This window comes from Thunnus maccoyii, chromosome 16, assembly GCF_910596095.1.
Source record: "Thunnus maccoyii chromosome 16, fThuMac1.1, whole genome shotgun sequence".
NCBI lineage: Eukaryota > Metazoa > Chordata > Actinopteri > Scombriformes > Scombridae > Thunnus > Thunnus maccoyii.
Genome location: NC_056548.1, coordinates 4,386,374 through 4,404,390, shown reverse-complemented (window position 1 = coordinate 4,404,390; position 18,017 = coordinate 4,386,374). Strand labels below are relative to the sequence as shown.

Genomic DNA, 18,017 nt, shown 5'->3' with positions numbered 1-18,017 from the left:
AGCTTTTACCTATATCTGGTACGAGAAGTGTATTGTGCATCATCTCTGTTAAATAATCAATAAATACATGAATCTGTTAACTATTCTTTTTGATTAATCAGTTGAAAACAGTAGAAAAAGTATATTACAAGTTTAAGTGTCTTGTTTTGTTCAGTTTACATTGATTTAAATACAGAAAATCAGCAAATCCTTTCATTTGAAAAGCTAGAAACAGATAATTTTGTACATTTTTATTTTGATAAATTATTTAAAGATTAATCTTAATTGTTGCCGGTTAATCTTCAGTCAGTTGTCTCATGGATTTATAATTGTTTCAGCTTTAAAGTCAAACCTTCAAAATAAGCTGAACTGTAATATCACTATCTTATAAACAGGGTGTAACTTTTTTAATTTCTGCGTTTTAAACATTTATGTTTATTCCCCAAACTGACTCTTCATCAGGCATCAAACAATCCTCCTGATCCTGATGACTGATGATCCGGCCTTTAAACTTTTTCTAAACACGTCAAAGTCAAATATTTTTAATCAGGAGAGAAACAAACAGAAAAGTTTTTGAACTCAGCACCTGAACGAGGAAAATGTTTGTTCAGCACGCTGATTGTGAAACATTTTTAACAGATGATGTCATAATATTGACTAATAATGTTATGTAATGACCGTTTCCTATTGATACTGTTATTATTTCACCACCAGTCAAAATGTCACACCCAGTTACTGGCAGACTGGTCTGACTCGGTGTGTCTACACGTTCAGATTTTCTCTTAAACTGTTTATTATGTTTTGCAGATTCTGACATTATTGACTGTTATTAGATATAAAACATCACTAGGATGGTAACTAGACATGGCGTGTGCTACACAGATTGTGTCAAAATGTCTAATAAAGGCAAAACAGTAAGATCTTTCACAACAACTTTCCCATTTTGCAACCAGTGTTCCCAGTAGTATTACATGACAGTCTAACCGCAAGGGAGTGATTGAAGGTCAGTGGAGTAAATAACATGAATCTTTTGCCTGTGCGGCTACATGTATGTGTGTGTTAACACGGCGTGGCCTCGGAGCAACGCTCACTGCCACCTGACGATGACTTCTCTGTGACTCGTCATGTGACTGAGCATGACTGTGACTGGGCACATTTTAAAATACCAACCAGTGAATTTATTTCCCCCCCCGGCCGCTTTGCCTCGCTCTGCACTCCCAGAATGATCATCGATCCTGGCGCAACTCTCATTAACTTTGCCCTCCTGTGTGTGTGTGTGTGTGTGTGTGTGTGTGTGTGTTACTCTGTTTGTTCCTGCTCACAGAATAAAGTCAGTCCGTCAAGGTTGCTGTAGCAACCGGGACCTGCAGCATGTCCGGGCAGGCTGGCGGATCACTGAGGTGGTCGGTGTTTATAAGTAAACTCAGGCTATAGATGTTTTAGCTGCAGCTCATAGCAACCCAGTTTTGTTTTAAAAGAGTGGAGAGGTCCTGCAGGATGTTGAGGGTTCACATCAAACTTGTATCGAGCAGTTTGGTCCATTTTTGCACTAAATAAACACACAGACCAGAAGTCCTGGATCCACTTTGCTCCCAGCAGGGCTTCAACTAACAGTTATTATCATTATATATTATCCATTAGTTGTTTGGTTAATAAAATGTCAGTAAAAGGTCAGAAATGGTGATCAGTGTTTCCCAAAGCTCCTTCAATGTTGTTTTGTTCCGACCAACAATCCACAACCCAAAAATGTTCAGTTTATTATCACAGAGGACTAAAGAAACCAGAAAATATTCACATTTAAGAAGCTTGAATCAGGGATTCAATTGTTTATTATCAAAATAGTTGGCGATTCATTTTCTGTCAATCAACTAATCTATTCTGCTCATTTTTTGTTGTCACTTCTCCACTGTCGCTATTTAATTAAGGCATAAAAAATGCCCCAATAAGGCTTTATTGTCGTATTCAAGTACAAACTCCCAAAGCATCTGTTACCACAACTAAATGAGCTGCACATGTGTATCTGTGCTTGTAAGACACCACAGAAATGTATTAAAAACATCTGTTAACCATATTAGAAATGTTGCTCCAGCTTCTTTCCAGCGGAGATTGAAACTGCGACACAAACCGGAACGCAAACTGGAACGCAAACTGGAACGCAAACTGGAACGCAAACTGGAACGCAAAGAAGCAGCAGAAAAACCAGTGACGTGAAGGTGAATAGTCTCGTCTGACAGGTGCAATAAAACTATCATAAGAGAGTCGGGGTGTTTTTATTCAGCAGCAGGTTTGAACTCATCCAACAACATACCTGAACATGTCACAGACATGTCAGGCTCGTATCATATAGATCATATATCATACGTTACATCCTGGATTCTTTCCCATCCAGACGATTTGTTTTGTTGCACAATTTCAGTCGATGGGAAAGTCGTCAGTAACTCATATTTTCTGCTGCTTCCAATCTTTTTACTGATGCATCTTTTTACTGTTAAGACGCACAGAATCAGAGGTCATTGAGGCTGAGAGAGGACTTGCTAATATTCCTGAGGCACTTAAATGATTAAAAAAAAAATAAGCCCCAATATGAAGAGGAATGCGAGAGGAGCGAGGATGCTGCTTCGCGACTCTCTCTCTCTCCCACCTCCTCTCTGACTCCCTTTTATGGTGCCCCTGCTACATATTCCTTTCGTGAGCATGTAGCCCCACACACACACACACATAGAGATACAGATAAATACAGTGCAGCCAGTTCTCCATTGTAGAACCAGTCTCATGACCATACAGGGTTATGCTGCAGGCGGAGAGCCGGTGAACGTGTCTCCATAAGGAATGGCTCGATTTACTTTCCGCTGCTCAGACTGGATGTTTTTTCCCAGAGAGCATAAACCGAGCCTCGAAACGCTTCAACAAAACAAACAAAAAGATTTTTAAAAAGTTAACAAAAATCAACCTGAAGCGAAATAGAAAAGCGAAAGTGTAAAATTCATCCATTCACCACAACACACACAGTGTTTGCAAAAGCAACAGGAAGCAGATACATAACCCACAAACAAAAATTCATCACCTCGTTGTTCATGTTTTTTTCTGCACATGAGTCTTAACTGATCTTTTCTCATGCACCACAAGAAGTTGCTAAAAGCTTGTTTACTGCAGTGCATTGGACAGAAAGTAAAACAAGGGCTGGTGAAATATTTCTCTCTTTTTTTTTTTTTTTTCTTCTCTCCATGTTGTAATTCTTCTAATGTTTTGGCCTGCAGCCCGGCTCTCTTTAGAGTAAGCTGCTCTCTGAGAAGAACCCTCCCTCCCTCCCTCTGTCCCTACTCGCTCGTAGACTTAGGAGTCTTATGTAAGCATAAAGCAAACATGTCCCGTGAACACACACACACAGACACACACACGCTTAAGCTGATCTGATACCGTTCATCACAGTTTTCATGCATGTATAGATCCCAGCTGTGGAGCTACGGTTGATATTCCAGGCTATTAATACCGACTCGAGACTCTCTTGTATAATCATCAACTCGACCCCTCCCTGTGTGTTCATCCCGGTTGCTAGGAGACCTTTCAGTTGTATTTATGGCCGAGTCCCGAGGGAGAACACTGGTCCTGTTAGCCAAAGGAACGACCGCTATCTGAAACATCCCCGAAAGCCTCTTGTAATATTTCTCGGACACAATGGGCTCTTCACCGAGGCCGCTCGTTTACATCGCTTAGTAACTCTGCAGTTTGCATTATAGGTCGGTGATTCATCTCTCTGGCTTCCATTAACACTGCAGCTTAGTTCCTTTCCAAATGTCGTTAAGGAAAATTAGATATGACTGGCCATTTTATTTTTTATTGTCAACGAATCTCATGAGCAGAGCCAAACCAGCAATGAACTCATCCTACTAAGAAGTGTGTGTGTGTGTGTGTGTGTGTGTGTGTGTGTGTGTGCGTGTGTGTGCCCTGTTCTTCCGCTGTTGCCCAAAAAACTATTAAAAACACATCAATGAGTCACGCACCGCCTCGTGACATGTTCCTGTCCTGTGTTTACTTTAGTTTGTTTAGAAACGGCTCCAAAAGACAAATAACAGCGATCAGGTTTTCATTCTCCAGAAAACGTTTCCGTGTTAAGATGCCATCTCGCACATCTGTGTCTGTTGACGCTCTGCTATGTGTCACAATGTACTAAACTTCTTGTGGAAATTTACAATGTCTCGGTGAGTCGGATCAATACGACGAGCGTGAAAAAATGGCGGTTGTTTACTTTAAAGAGAACAGCGTCCTCGCACAGTAATGTATAAACCTGACATCATCATTTTTTATTCAGCTGATCCCTTTTTTATCACACCAAACGTCTGTGAAACTGAGTTATAACAACTTCATGCTTCAACAGCTCTTAAATGATCTCTAACTGCAAAATCCACCTCATGAATAGCTGTTCCTTTTACCCATAATGCCCCACTCTAAATTATATCTAAGTGAATCAGATTCAGAGTATAAAATATATAGAAAACTCTAACCCCTCCTCAGCTGCGCTTGTCAGGGTCACGTTCTTTACTCTTCAGGTCAGCCGGTGAAAGTTTTCTTGGCTCTTTGCTCGGCCGCCCCGCTGAGAATCACTGCGGGGTTTCATTTAGTGGCGAGAGGCCAGAGCCGCTAGGTGATCTGTGTTTATTAGAGCGGCGGCTCATCCCCGCAGCCCGACGGCTCTCAGACCCTGCTTAGTTAAGGAAAAGATATGCTTTGAGACTGTGTTTGGATGTAAGAAAAACAAATTATTAATAGTAGTTGTAGTATTACGGGTTTCCCTAGAGGGAGATTAAATGTCTTCTACGTCCATATTATGTTCAGAAATCCTCATTTCAGATTATTTATCTTTGTCCAGAGCTGTTTTCTTTTTTGAAGTGTAATCCTGCCAGATGACACACAGAGAGAAAAAACACTGAACCGCCCTTCTTCACTTATTTTTGAGATGTGATGCTTCGAGGAAGGCTTGTTGTTGCCCAGATGCATGATCATGTTTTTCCCTCTGCACCGGTGGTTTATTGCATAATATTTTTTAGTATCCCCGTGCAAAAGCATTTTGTGTGATTTGCTCCAAGCAACGTTTCTTTGGCCTCCAAAGAGTCATGTGAACAGACATCCTGGGTTAAGTGGATCTGCGGGGATCTTGTCTTGATCTGAGAATCCCTGAGAGTAAATTACAGCTGGTAGAGTCTTTCTACCTCCTGGTGTGGCTCTACGTATAGCTCAGATCACTGTTTGAATACAAGCAGAAGACCGAGTTATCGCTTCTGTTTTACATTTTGACAACATGTCTGGCTGGATTAACCTCCTCTGGGGCTCCTGTACACCCCCACTGCACATAGTAGCACTCTAGACCTGAAATAATTAGATGATTAATCAATTAGTCGATGGCATTTGTTGAGCAAAAATGCCAAAAATTCTCTGCCACCAGCCTCTCTCATGTCAATATTTGCTAGTTTTTACAGTTTTCTTTGATAGTAAACTCAACATCTTTGGGTTTTTGACTTTTTGTCAAACAAAACAACAAATCTGAATATGTTAACTTGGGCTTCAGGGAATAATGATCAGCATGTTTCACTGTTTTCTGATATTTTATACACTGAACAATCAATCGATTATTAAAGAAAATAACCGTCAGACCTATTGATAATGAAAATAATAGTATGTTGCAGCTTTACAGTACTGCTATGATGGATTAATACTACCTGTCCCTCGATAAAACACAGCTTTACAACAAATGAGCTCAATATAAACTATTAAAGTCTTAAAACTAGATTTTGATACAGATTCCCTCTTCGAGACCAGGACCACAAGATGTCAGAGTTGATGTTATACATCATCGGTGCAAATTTCTAACTAATTAATCAAATTATTTAGACCCAAACGGTCTGGAGTAAACATGAGGCTTTAGTGTCACTGGGTAGTTGACTGCTTTGACAATATGAACCAAAGGTTTGAAGATAAATAACACAAGTTAACAGATGCAATTTTTAGCCACACTAGCAGCGTTGCTCTAGAGATGGAAATGGTGCTGGAGTCAATTAATTGATTAATAGATCACCAGCTATCTTGCTGGTGATCCCTTGACTTTCCTCTAGCGCCACCATTCAGGTTTAAAGTGAAATGACAGAAAAAATAGGAAAAAAGAGGATGTGAAAGATAAATAACAGAGTAAAATCATTTGGTTGTCATTTATTCAACGAATTTGTGGGTAAAAGAAAAAGAATTTTGTGTTTTTTAGTTGTTTATTAAAACTATAAACAGCCCAAAACGTGACCAGAATCATCATTTGTTCACTGTTGGTTTGTTCTCTCTCTCTTTCTCTCTGCAGGAGGTCGGGTGTGCTCGTTCTCTCCGTGCATCGAGCAGGTTCAGAGGACGTGTGAGACTCTGGCGGATCACGGCTTTCAGGAGATCAACACCTTGGAGGTCCTGCTGAGAGTCCACGACGTGCGAACCGTCTCTCTGCCGCTGCCCGACTTCGGCCCCGACCCCTCCGCTCAGAACCAGCCCGATTCCTCGGAGAAGTCGCCTCCGACCTCTGCTCCGAACCACAACTCTGTCACCATGAAGACCACAACACCACCCAGAGAAATACCGGGTCACACGGGGTACCTGACCTTCGCCACTAAACCACGAACCTAGAACTTTATGTTCACTACGAGTAAAGAGGAAGTGGTTCATAATCTGTACTTTGTGCCTCGTTTTAGAGTATTTCCCAGACTGTAAATCCAGCGAGGGTACCAGGCTCCTCCAGGTCCCAGCTGGCACTACAGCGCCAAGAGGATTTACAGTTTTATGTTGCATAACTTTATGCTCCTGTCGCTTGGCACCGGTTTGTTGCTTGCATCAAGCGAGAGTGAAAATAAAGTCGACAGCAATTTAATTTGAGAAGAATATACTTTATAACTTTGAGGATCATAACTGTGAAAGTGCCTCCCCTTTTATAAAAATCACTGTTTTCATTTGTGGGGGGAAGAAATTCTATTTTTTTTTTTCCTTTTTTTTTTTGCACTTTTGTATTCAAGTAAATACAATAAATGTGGGAAAATATTCTTTTTTTTTTTGATTTTTTGTTTTGTTGTGTCACAGCATCAACAAGCTGCAGAAAAGGAAGTACTGTCAATGAAAGGTCAAAGGTTTAATCCATTCAGCAGCTAATTTGACCTGCTAAACTGCCCTTGAGAAAGACATTGATCACCTACCACAGATCGATCATTCCCTGTCATCTCTCCAACAAAGGCATAAAAAATACCCCCCAAATACTTTTTTAAAAGATTTATAAAATATACCCATATATTTATGTTTAGGAGGAAAGTAACTACAAATTGGTTTGACTGATCCTTTGTCACAATATCCAAGAAAGTACCTGCTAGAATAATAAACTCTTTTTATAGAGCACCTTTCATACAAGAAATCCAGTTCAAAGTGCAAAGTGCACAATAGACTAAAAGCACCGAACACACCTTAAAGGTGCAGTGTGTAGAATTTAGTGGCATCTAGCGGAACGGACTTGGGCAGAATATAATATCTATAAGTATGTTTTAGTTAGTGTATAATCACCTGAGAGTAAGAATAGTGTTTTCGTTACCTTAGAATGAACCCTTTATATCTACATAGGGGGCGGGTCCTCTTCTACGGAGCCCACCATGTTGGACCGCCATGTTTCTACAAGAGACCAGAACAGACAAACCAAACGCTTCTGAATGCTTTGTGTGCAGAACAAGAAGTAAAATCTGACTAATATAGTTTGTTTACATATCCTCTGTAACTGGAGGAAGCTTCCTGAAGCTGACCAATGAGAACACAGTGGGCTCATCAGGAGGCGGGCCTTAAAGGGACAGGAGCTAAAACTGCTTGTTTCAGACAGAGGCTGAACTGAGGGGCTGCATAAAGAGCCAAGATAAATAAGGAGTTTTTAACTGTAATGCAAAGATATTCAAGTAAAGCCCCAGAATATAAATATAGACCTGGAAATGTGCATGATACGTCCACTTTAAAGGGGATATATCATGCACATTTGTAGGTCTATATATTTTTTTTTTAGCTCCTGTCTCTTTAAGGCCTCCTCCCAATGTTCTGATTGGTTAGCTTCCAGAAGCCGCCCCTCAGCTGACTTCCACTGGTTCCGGAGGCTACGTAAACAAACAGTTTTAGCAGAATTTCACTTCTTTTTCTTGTTCTTTACTCAAAATATAAACTGCAAAATATGAGAGTGGACAACATGAACAACACATGGAAAAACCTTAGCAACAACCTTAGCAACCAAGGCTACAGAACAGACGGCCATTTGTGGGCATGTGCGAACAATCTGACGTCATAGTGAGGAGGAAGTAGAGGTAACGTTGCATACGAAGCCCTTATTTTGACTTTCAGGGAGTATTTTAACATATATTCACCTCAAGTTTTGGACCTTTGACCATGTTTAACGTCTGACGTCATAACAGTATAAAACAACAAAAAGCATGTTATATCTACTTTAACGCCGCTTGATTGTGATTGAGAGTGCACCTAAAAACACAAGCAAGCAGACAAGTTGAGACAGATAACTGAAAGTGATAAATAAAAAGTTGAAATGTGCAGCTTCTGCCCTCCGAGCTGTAATAACACCTACTAAAGAAAAGACACAGAGACAAAACCTAAATATTGACAATTTCAGGATTACTTTGTCTTAATTATAACATCCAATTTTGTACAACTAATAGTGTTCATTTATATCCAGTTAAAAATCAGTTTCACTAAACGCTAAACTCAAAAGCGGCTGTATTAAACCATCCTCTTCTTGCACATCTGTTGTTCCTGTAAACTTGTGAGAATCTCCCTGCAGACACCGTCCCTGCACACCAAAAAAGGCTGCAGTTGCACACGGAGGAGCTACAGAATGACGTGCTTTTCCTTCTCCCAGACTTCCACACTGACAGCTTCAGCTTTCATAACCAACCTGGCTGATTGACTGCGCTGCATCAACTGTGTCGGCTGAGCTTTCCCATTCCCCCTCGTCTCCGAAGGGAGACATGTCCGGTGCTGCCAGAAGCTCCGGAAAATCATTACTGCTGTATTTAATTTGGACTCTGGGCGTTCATACTCATCTTTCATGACTGTTTCTTTCCTGTAGCTTCACTGGAGGCCGGCGTCCCCTAATGAGTGAAGAGTTTAATATCTGATAAATCATACTTATTATACTGTCAAAGTAATTTTGTTCAGATTTCCTAATCACATTAAATCAGACCAAATTATTTCAGTGTTTCAACACCTAACTGCTGCTGTTAGTGAAAGCCTCCTTCCACATTTAGAGGCTGTTGTTGTGCGTCGGGGACGGCACGGGCTGGTTAAAAGTATAAGCCTGGGTTTACTGTGGGTTATAATAAGCACTGAGGTTGTTTTAGTCTGTGTGTAAAGACAGGTTGTTGCATGTGAGCGTGCATGACCGAGTGGCTGAGTGAGAACAGCCAATTTTCCATTTCTGGGCTAGGCCAAAGACCAGCTCCAGTCACACTCTGCCACTGGAAAATATGCAGTTTCACTATCAATATCTCAGCTGTAATTCATTGGAAACATGGCCCAAAATCAAAAGAAACCTGGTAACAATGTAAGACCAGACCCACTGGGAATTATTTTGGAGTGAGGTTGGGAGTCACGGGTCATAAATAAGCCTTCTCCTGGTACCGTTCAACAGTGGAAACCGGGAAGTCGTTGAACTAGAATAATGACTGTTTGGGTGTCTTTGAGTTTTTCTGCAGGGACTATGTGGGTAGAGGAAGTGAGTAATGCTCTCTGCTAAAGAGGTGGGTGTTGCTGTGGTCAAATCTGGTGTTTTCTGCTTCGTCTTGAGAGAAAGAGGAAGAAAATGTTCACAACTACATGATGAATCGTACAGCTGATTCAGTTTGTTGTGAGGGTTAACGTAGACTGATAGAAAATTGAAAATACAGTAAATGACAGTTTACAGCATACATTACATATATATATGCATTTTATTGCTCATATGTCCGTACATTATGCGGAGATGACGGCTGTAACTTTACTGTTTTGGTTCACTCTCGGCGCTCTCATGGCGTTGTTTTCGGCCGAAGCAGGCAGCTGTTTTCAGAGAAAAAGCTCGAAAAAGCCACTGTACGCTACCTGCTCAGCACCAAACAGCAAACAGACACAATTAGCTGTAGACTAGCTGGTAAACATAGTGGAGCATTTAGCAGCTAAAGAGCCAGATATTTCTCTCAGGAGTTGGTGGAGAACAAAAACAGAGCTAAAAGAGAGTGAATATTGGACTTAAATTCACCAAGTGGACAGAAACGCGACTCCAAATGAATGATAATGTTGCTCCGTAACTGCCGGATGTGGAAATAATCAGCTGATTGATAACAAGTTCAACATATCAACTTAAAAGGTGCTGATATGTCAAGTGTTCTGTTCACTACTTGTTTCCGCTGCCCTCAAGTGGCAAAAAAATTAGTTATTGCAGGTTTAACAGGAAATTATATAATACTTGAGCCATCATGCGTGGCCGGATGCCTCCAAGTTCCCATTTAGTCCAGTCCAACCAGTGCTGCTGCAATAACACTTAATTGTGTTAGTTTGGAATATGTACCATTAGAGCACAATATAATGTAGGATGACGCTCTTTAAGCGTGATTTTGACACACCAGACATAACCACACAATATATAAAAATTCAGGATCTGCCTCAGCTGACATTGTATTTTAGTAGCACCGGTTCCCCAACAAATTAGCAAGTAATCAGATTAAAACTAACTGTTATGCAGTGAACCTGGAGCAGTTGTCCGGTTGCTTGGAGAATGAATGGAGGCTCGATCTGGATGCTTTTGTGCCTTCTGGATATTTGGCAGTGAGGAGCTTCTTTAGCACCTGTTTCCTGTGTTTACGTTGTTGCTCCTGCCCCAGACACACGTGACCAATGAGAGGAGAGAACTTTCTGGCTTTTAGAGATGCATTTTGGTTTGCTTGGATTTTTTTTTTCTGTGTGAAAAGAAATTATAAAACTATAGGTTTGAAATCACCCAAATTGGCATCAGGAATGACTCGCTGTGTCATATCCAGCTCTCACATCCATGTGTATGACCCTAAATAAAATCGCAGGGATAGAGTCACTTTTTACATGACTGTAAACTTTACATAATAGCTGCTTATTTTAAAATATAATTATTTAAATGGTCAGCTTTAAGAAAACTGAGGCGTGTAATTGAGTGAAAGCTGAAATAATTCCTCAGCAGTCAGTGAAGACCAGAAGCAGCAGGCTGCTCCGGAGGGTCTAATCTGCCGGGCCGAGGCTGGGAATAGCAGCTCTGAGCTGCTGGAAATCCTTCTGCTTAATCAGCTTGTTTTCTGCCCTCCTGAGCCGAGTGCTGATACCCGGCAAAAGTCCAGAACTGAAACCACCACGCTGCCAAAGAGCGAAGAGAGCATGCACGGGCCGGGGCGGCACGCGACGTCGACACAGAGCTCAGGGCGAGGTGAGGGGGGGCGTGTCGGGCCTCCGCAGCTCTGTTTGTGCTAAGTGAGGTCAGGGATGACCTGGACACAAGATGTTGACTTTGAGTGAGTGATTTAAAAGCTTAAAATAGTTTTGTTGGTAACTGAGCTAATATTTCACAGAGAGGAGAAGACAATGAGGATAGTTTGTTTTACGGTGGAAAGAGGAGGCGTTCATCTAAATTCACACTCATATTTCTCAGTTAAATGTAGTTTCTAATTTAATTGAAGCAGATATTAACTTGGAAGGAGAAAATATACTTCAACGTAAGACAAGAGCCATGTTTTTTCAGACTAACACAGTTGAGATTTTGTTGGTAACAGCCAGAGAGGAGACGGAAGTGAGGTTTCATGTTTGAGAGGAGGCTTTAATTCAAGTTTACACTAATATTTTTCAGTTAAAACTAGTTTCTCATTGGATTAAAGGAGATAAAGAGATTTGGAGGGACATCAAAATAGGACACAAGAAATTGGATTCATCGTTTAAGACTAAAATAGTTTAAAAAGAGAAGAGACGGAAGTGAAGGTAGATGGTTTTATGTTTAAGAGGATGCTTTAATTCACCCTTAAACTAATATTTTTCAATTAAAACTAGTTTCTAATTGGATTAAAGGGGCTAAAGTGAAAAAAAAAACTGCACTCAAGTAGAGCACGAGAAGTCTCGGATCTCTTTCAGTGTTTTGGTGTTATGAAATTTTATATCATCTCATTTGATAATTTACTCTCAACCACCGTATAATCTAAATTTCCCCATTTCTCATCTCTCTCACAGCAGTGTAAGATGATTTTCTATTGTTTTTTTTCTGCAAAATAAACAATATTCCTATTTCATTTTCTCATTCTTTTATAATGAAGAAGGCTGTCAGGAGTTCACATGTGCCGCCTCCCTGCTGTTGCGGATCTGTGTTTATCTGACTGTATGCCATCAAAAGCCTGGTATCATGACAGGGAGAGACTCTGCGAGTTCACGGAGTGCTGCCTCAGCTCTGCAGTTTTCTTTTAACCCTTTAATCCCGGTGGGACTAAAAGAGCACGAGAGAGGAGAGGGGAGGGGGGGCAGGAAAGTAGCGATGATGAGATTACGAGCTGAAAAGAGACGCAGAGAGCAAAGCTGTGTTGGTGCTCGTAGGTTTCTAATAAACCTCTTACACAAGCTTCACTTTATCTCTCTTGTCTCTGTCAAAATGGCAGTTTTATGAGGTTTAAAAACAGATCGAATCAGATCAATAACGGCGTCTATCAGAGTGAAAGTGAGCCTGGCGATTCTGATGGAGTCATGTTTGTAAGAAGTGCTTCCAGTAATGATATCATCAGGAGATAAAAATATGAATTCTCTTCTGTCTTGACTCCACAGTGACAGCTGTGGAGCTGCCCTGGTTTCTCCTGCTCGTGGACACTTGAGTAGAGGAGGAGTTCACGCACAGTTTGAACCCTGGTTGTCAACTTTTAATGATTTCCCCGGCGATTTTCTGCGTTTTTCTTATTGTCAACATATCTAATGAGTTTTGTTGAGATTGACTAATAACAGCGGTCATATTTTCAGCCTCTTGACTTTGTTCTACATTGTAAATTTCTCAAAGAACTTCAGTACAAAGTCAAGAGGTTTTCAACAAGCGTCACGCACATGCTCAGTGGCCTTACACAGAACTACTCTCCAGAGACTGAAAACGTGATCGCTGTTATTAGTCTTTGTAGCCGTTTTTAAACAAACTAACATGACACAGAGGAACATGTCACCCAGTGCAGCGGTGCGGCTCACTGATGTGTTTTTAATAGTTTTTGGACAACAACGGAGGTCGACGGCACAGAGGAATGAGATATATCAGGCTTTGGATACACACATAATACTTGTTAGTACGATGAGTTCATTGCTGGTTCGGCTCTGCACAAGATTTGACAATAAGAAAAATATATAAAATCACCAGATATATCCTTTAAGGTTGTTTAGACTTTTACATAATTACACACACACACACACACACACACACACACACACATGCATATACACTGTATATACTGTATGCATATGTTTATATACTGTATTTGCAGTTTATGCACTTTGACAGCATAAACAGTATGAAGCCTTTTGTGACTCCAGAGGGAACTGTGTGAAATCTGATAAATTGCCTCAAGTGATGTCACTAGAGTCAGCATCAGTTAGGGTTGAAGACTTCAAGTTTGCTTTGCATTGTGGGTAATGTAGGCACCATGTTTTGACCAGGAATGTGTGGAATCTCATGGATATCTGATGTTCTGCTGCATCGATTTTCATTATTTCTTTTTCTTAACTAATAATATTTAATGTTTCTGTTGCTTTTCCTCTAAAAAACAGTGCAAACTTTGCATTTGTATCCTCACCACAGGTAAGACTGTAAGAATGTAAACATCATGGTGCAATCATGTTGAATTTGAAGGAATGTTCCTGATGAAGATCAGGTGTGTTTAGCAGACAACTTTTCTGAGCTAGAAATATTTCAATGTACTTGCTGTTATCTGGTGAGTCACATTCCTCTTTACAGTGTGTTAACAGGAGGTGTGTTGCCCTGAGTTCCTTACACACACAAAATAAATCAAACTGTCAGCCATCAAACAGGCTGTTGAGCCTGCTATTGTAGATACTCCAGTTAAAAAAAAATATGTCTGTGACCCAGTTTCACATGCAGTCATTGTCTGTGAGGGGCAACTGTTTCCATTCTGCAGGGCATTAAAAAGCCACCGGCCTCCTCTGTGGTCTAATTAATATATAAAATATTGATAAGCTTGTTTTGAATCTGTTCCAGTCGTCTCCTGAATTACAATTGATCAGGATGGAAAACCGATGCTTGTTTGTCCTGCCAGGGAAACACAAAAGATTCCACTGTGAATGAAATTAATATCTTTTTCCTGGTATGTTAGTATGACGCTGACATATAAACTCTTGATGCCTGATAAATGACTGAAATGATTGATTGATTTTCAGAACTTTTGCCATTTTTTGTCAGGAATAATGTGTTTAACATATTAAGGTCAAAAGAGGCACATGATCTCCAAATTTAAGTGTTTTCTGGGTCACGATATCTAAAGTCATTTTTTATTTATATAGCCCAGTATCACATATCACACATTTGCCTCAGGGGGCTTTACAGTCTGTACAGCAACACAGTATAATCTATCCTCAGACCCTCGGTTCAAATAAGGAAAAACTCCACAAAAAAAATCCTTTTAACAGGGAAAGAAAAACTGGAAGAAACCTCATGAAGAGCAACAGAGGAGGGATCTCTCTCCCAGCACGAACAGACATGCGATAGCTGTTGTTAGTACAGAATAGACAAGATAACAATGAAAATATAAAAAAAAAAACAGGATGACAAAAGGAGACCTGAGAGATAAAACTGAGGCCATATGAGCCTGGTTCATGATGTAACTGGGGCAACATGAAAGAAAAATAAACAAAAAGATTTTAAAAAATGGAATTACAGGATAGTTTCACTGCTTTTCAACCATCCACTGAGTTATTTGTACCCTGGGAACTCGGCTCATTAGAACACGCCACCACTCTCGTCTTGCTGCGACCCTCCACCGACATTCCTGCGACACAGTTTGGACGGCAGCCAATTGTTTTGAACGCCGAGGTGTGGGGTCAGACTCTGAGCAAGACGACAATGGCGGGTTAATCAGCGTTACGCTACAGTCGCTCAGAGAGAGAGAGAGAGAGCAGGGCCGCTCTGCTCGTCTTCATTTAATGGAAGAACTGGTTGGCAGGAATCCAACACTGTAAATGGGCTCTCAGCAGTGGGGACACTGGGGACCATTATTGTCCCCGGAAAAGAGGGCTGTTGTATGTGTGTGTGTCTGCTAAGACCAGGAGCACCCTAGAAAACCTCAAATCCAAAATCCTCAAATAACTTTCTAAACTCAAACTACACAAACATTTACAAATTTATCCAGATTTGTGTAAATCTGATAAAACAACTCTTGGTTGCAAGTAGGACAGAGTATCATAAAGTGTTATAGAGGAACATAAAGTGTTGAGATAATTGAAAATATTTTGATACTTAAATTAAAAAAATGACAAATTCCAAAAGCAGTTTTATCTTCATTTTGCCAATATGAGGCATTTTATGCAGGCAGAATTCATGTTCTGCTGCTTGTTTTTAAACGAAATTTAAAATTTGACGACATTGTTTTCTTTAAAGGGGACATATTACACTTTTTCTGATTTTCTGTTATTTATATACTCTTATGATGTCAGATTCCAAAACTTGAGGCTAACGTTTATAGAAGTTATCCCTGCAAGTCAAAAATCAGGGCTTCAACCTGCTTTGAACGCTTTGTTTGCAACGTTTTTTTCTACCTTGCCGACGAGCTGACGTCAGATCATCACGCATGCCTACAAACGGCCGTCTGTTGCTGAGGTTGTTGCTAAGGTTTTTCCATGTATTGCTTGCATCGTCCACTCTCATATTTCAAATTCTGGCTGAAACATGTACAGATGTATTTAAGAATTGGACATTTTGCATAAAGAACGAGAAAAAGTCGTGAAATCCTGCTACTATACACACATATTACACACAATCAGCTCATTGATATTATAAAATATGTTGATTATAGCGGCTTTAAGTAAGATTTGAATGCAAGACTTTTACTTGTATTGTGGTATCTCAACTTTTACTTAAGTAAAAGATCTCAATTCTTCTCCCAGCACTGGAAATCAGAAAAGTGTGTGTGCAAACATGCAAAAACATGTTATCTGCATAAATCTGTCACCGACTTTTATGCACAACATGTTACAACATATCTCCTCCTGATTGTTGAAACAACAATGATTATCTCAGTACTTGGTAGTTATGAATCACCTTCCCCGTTACAGATCCTCTTGTAAGAAACCTAAAACTGTAGACAGGAAGTGTCCACGCCTGAAGACGAGGCTGAGCAAGTGTGTGCTGCACTGTAAGTCTTTGTATCTCTGGCTGCATGTGGTCAATGTGTGTTATCAGTGGTGATTTCTCAGAGGTCAGAGGCGAGGCTTTGTTCTGCCTCGCTCTGACGTCATCGACCCGTCAGCTGAGTCTTTGTTACAGTATCTGCAGCTCTGAAAATGGCTCCTGTGTTCTGCTGCAAACCACTGAGAGCTCTGAGAGGATTTATAGAGGGCAAGAGATTAAATATCTCTAATACATTTTTAGTAACATGCTTGTAAACTCGACGATAAATGCCCTGTCCTTCAGAGTGCAACATTTTTATATAATAATGCACCCATCTTCTCAGCCTAATTCACAAAATATCTATTTTCCCCTGCAGGTTTTTTTTTAAGTAACATAATGTGAAGCCATGCATCACTGGTTCTGCTTTCTTTTTGTTATTTAAATGCTTTAGGGAGAAGTGTTAGAGCTAAAGTAAGCACTGACTTGATGATTATCAGGTCAAAACACTTTTATACGGAGACCCTGATGTGCAAAACACAACAAATATCAGAAAACACAACAAAAAATTAGAAAACACAACAACATTTTAGAAAATACAACAAATTATAAAAGACAAAAACTCAGAAAACATAACCAAAAAAATCAAAAACTGAAGTGAAGTTACAGAAAAATGAAGGACCACAGTGTGTGATTTGATGCACAGGACAAGCAGGTATTTCTGTTCCAAAACGTTTCAGTAGCTCTTAAAAGAAAATGCATCCATACTTTAACAAATATAGACAAAAACTATTTATATTTCTGTTTGTCACTGAGCTGACATACTGTACTTGTATCAGCTGCAGGGAACGAACAGCGGCCGTCAATATCTTATCTGGACAAAGTGTAAATGTGAAGCCTGTTCTGCGCCTGCAGACAAACAGAGTACATATAAGAGCAGATATGCGTCATGAATGCGGGCTCTTATCTTTATGTTTTCTGTAAGTCCTCTGCAGAGGTGACTGTGTGAAGCCTGACAAGGTGATTATAAAATGACATCATACTCTGGAGCAAAAAACTGAAGGAATGAAAACAACATGAAGACACTTGTTAGCATGAATCTGTGTCTCTGAGCACTTTCTCATTGACTTTGTGCACATTTGCATCACTTCTTAGTTTCCTCTATGTTTATTCTGAACTAAGTGACAGCTTCCACAGCTGGAGGCTGAAGCAAGTGTGGAACATAGCTTGTATATAGAGATGGATGCAGTCAGGTGTGACGTCTATCGTTTGTTTGCAGTGGAGCCGGTTGGAAGCCCAGAGTTGGCACCATCTCTTCTGTTTGGATCCAGGACCTTTGAAATAAGAAGTGTGGTGTGTTGCCTGTCACGCTCTGGAAACACGCCCTGCTACCTCAGACCAAAGCTAACGCTAGCTTACTGGGAACATCGATCAGTGCTAACAGGACAGGTATCATAATCGAGAAACATTCAACTTAGTGAGTCCAACTCAGTGTGAGTCCCGCAGCCGGGGAGAGCAGCAGATGAACCAACTGAATCAACGCCCACACGGCAGACATCAAAGTCTTCAAATCTTATTAAAGGAGCAGTAATTTCCAAAATGACCATCAGCCTGAATTTATCATTTGAGACCATAATGA

The 18,017-nt window shown here is 40.3% G+C and overlaps 1 protein-coding gene across 8 annotated transcripts in view; it reads left to right on the top strand.

The window, feature by feature from the left end:
- Nucleotides 1–6,680, top strand: part of LOC121881354 (MAP/microtubule affinity-regulating kinase 3-like) — an 85,926-nt gene extending 79,246 nt beyond the window's left edge. For all 8 annotated transcript variants that reach the window (XM_042389091.1, XM_042389090.1, XM_042389088.1 and 5 more), the window contains one exon: nt 6,320–6,680. In XM_042389091.1, coding sequence (XP_042245025.1) covers nt 6,320–6,633 — 314 coding nt within the window. In that variant the 3' untranslated portion in view covers nt 6,634–6,680. The remainder of the gene's footprint in view (nt 1–6,319) is intronic.
- Nucleotides 6,681–18,017: the final 11,337 nt, after the last annotated feature.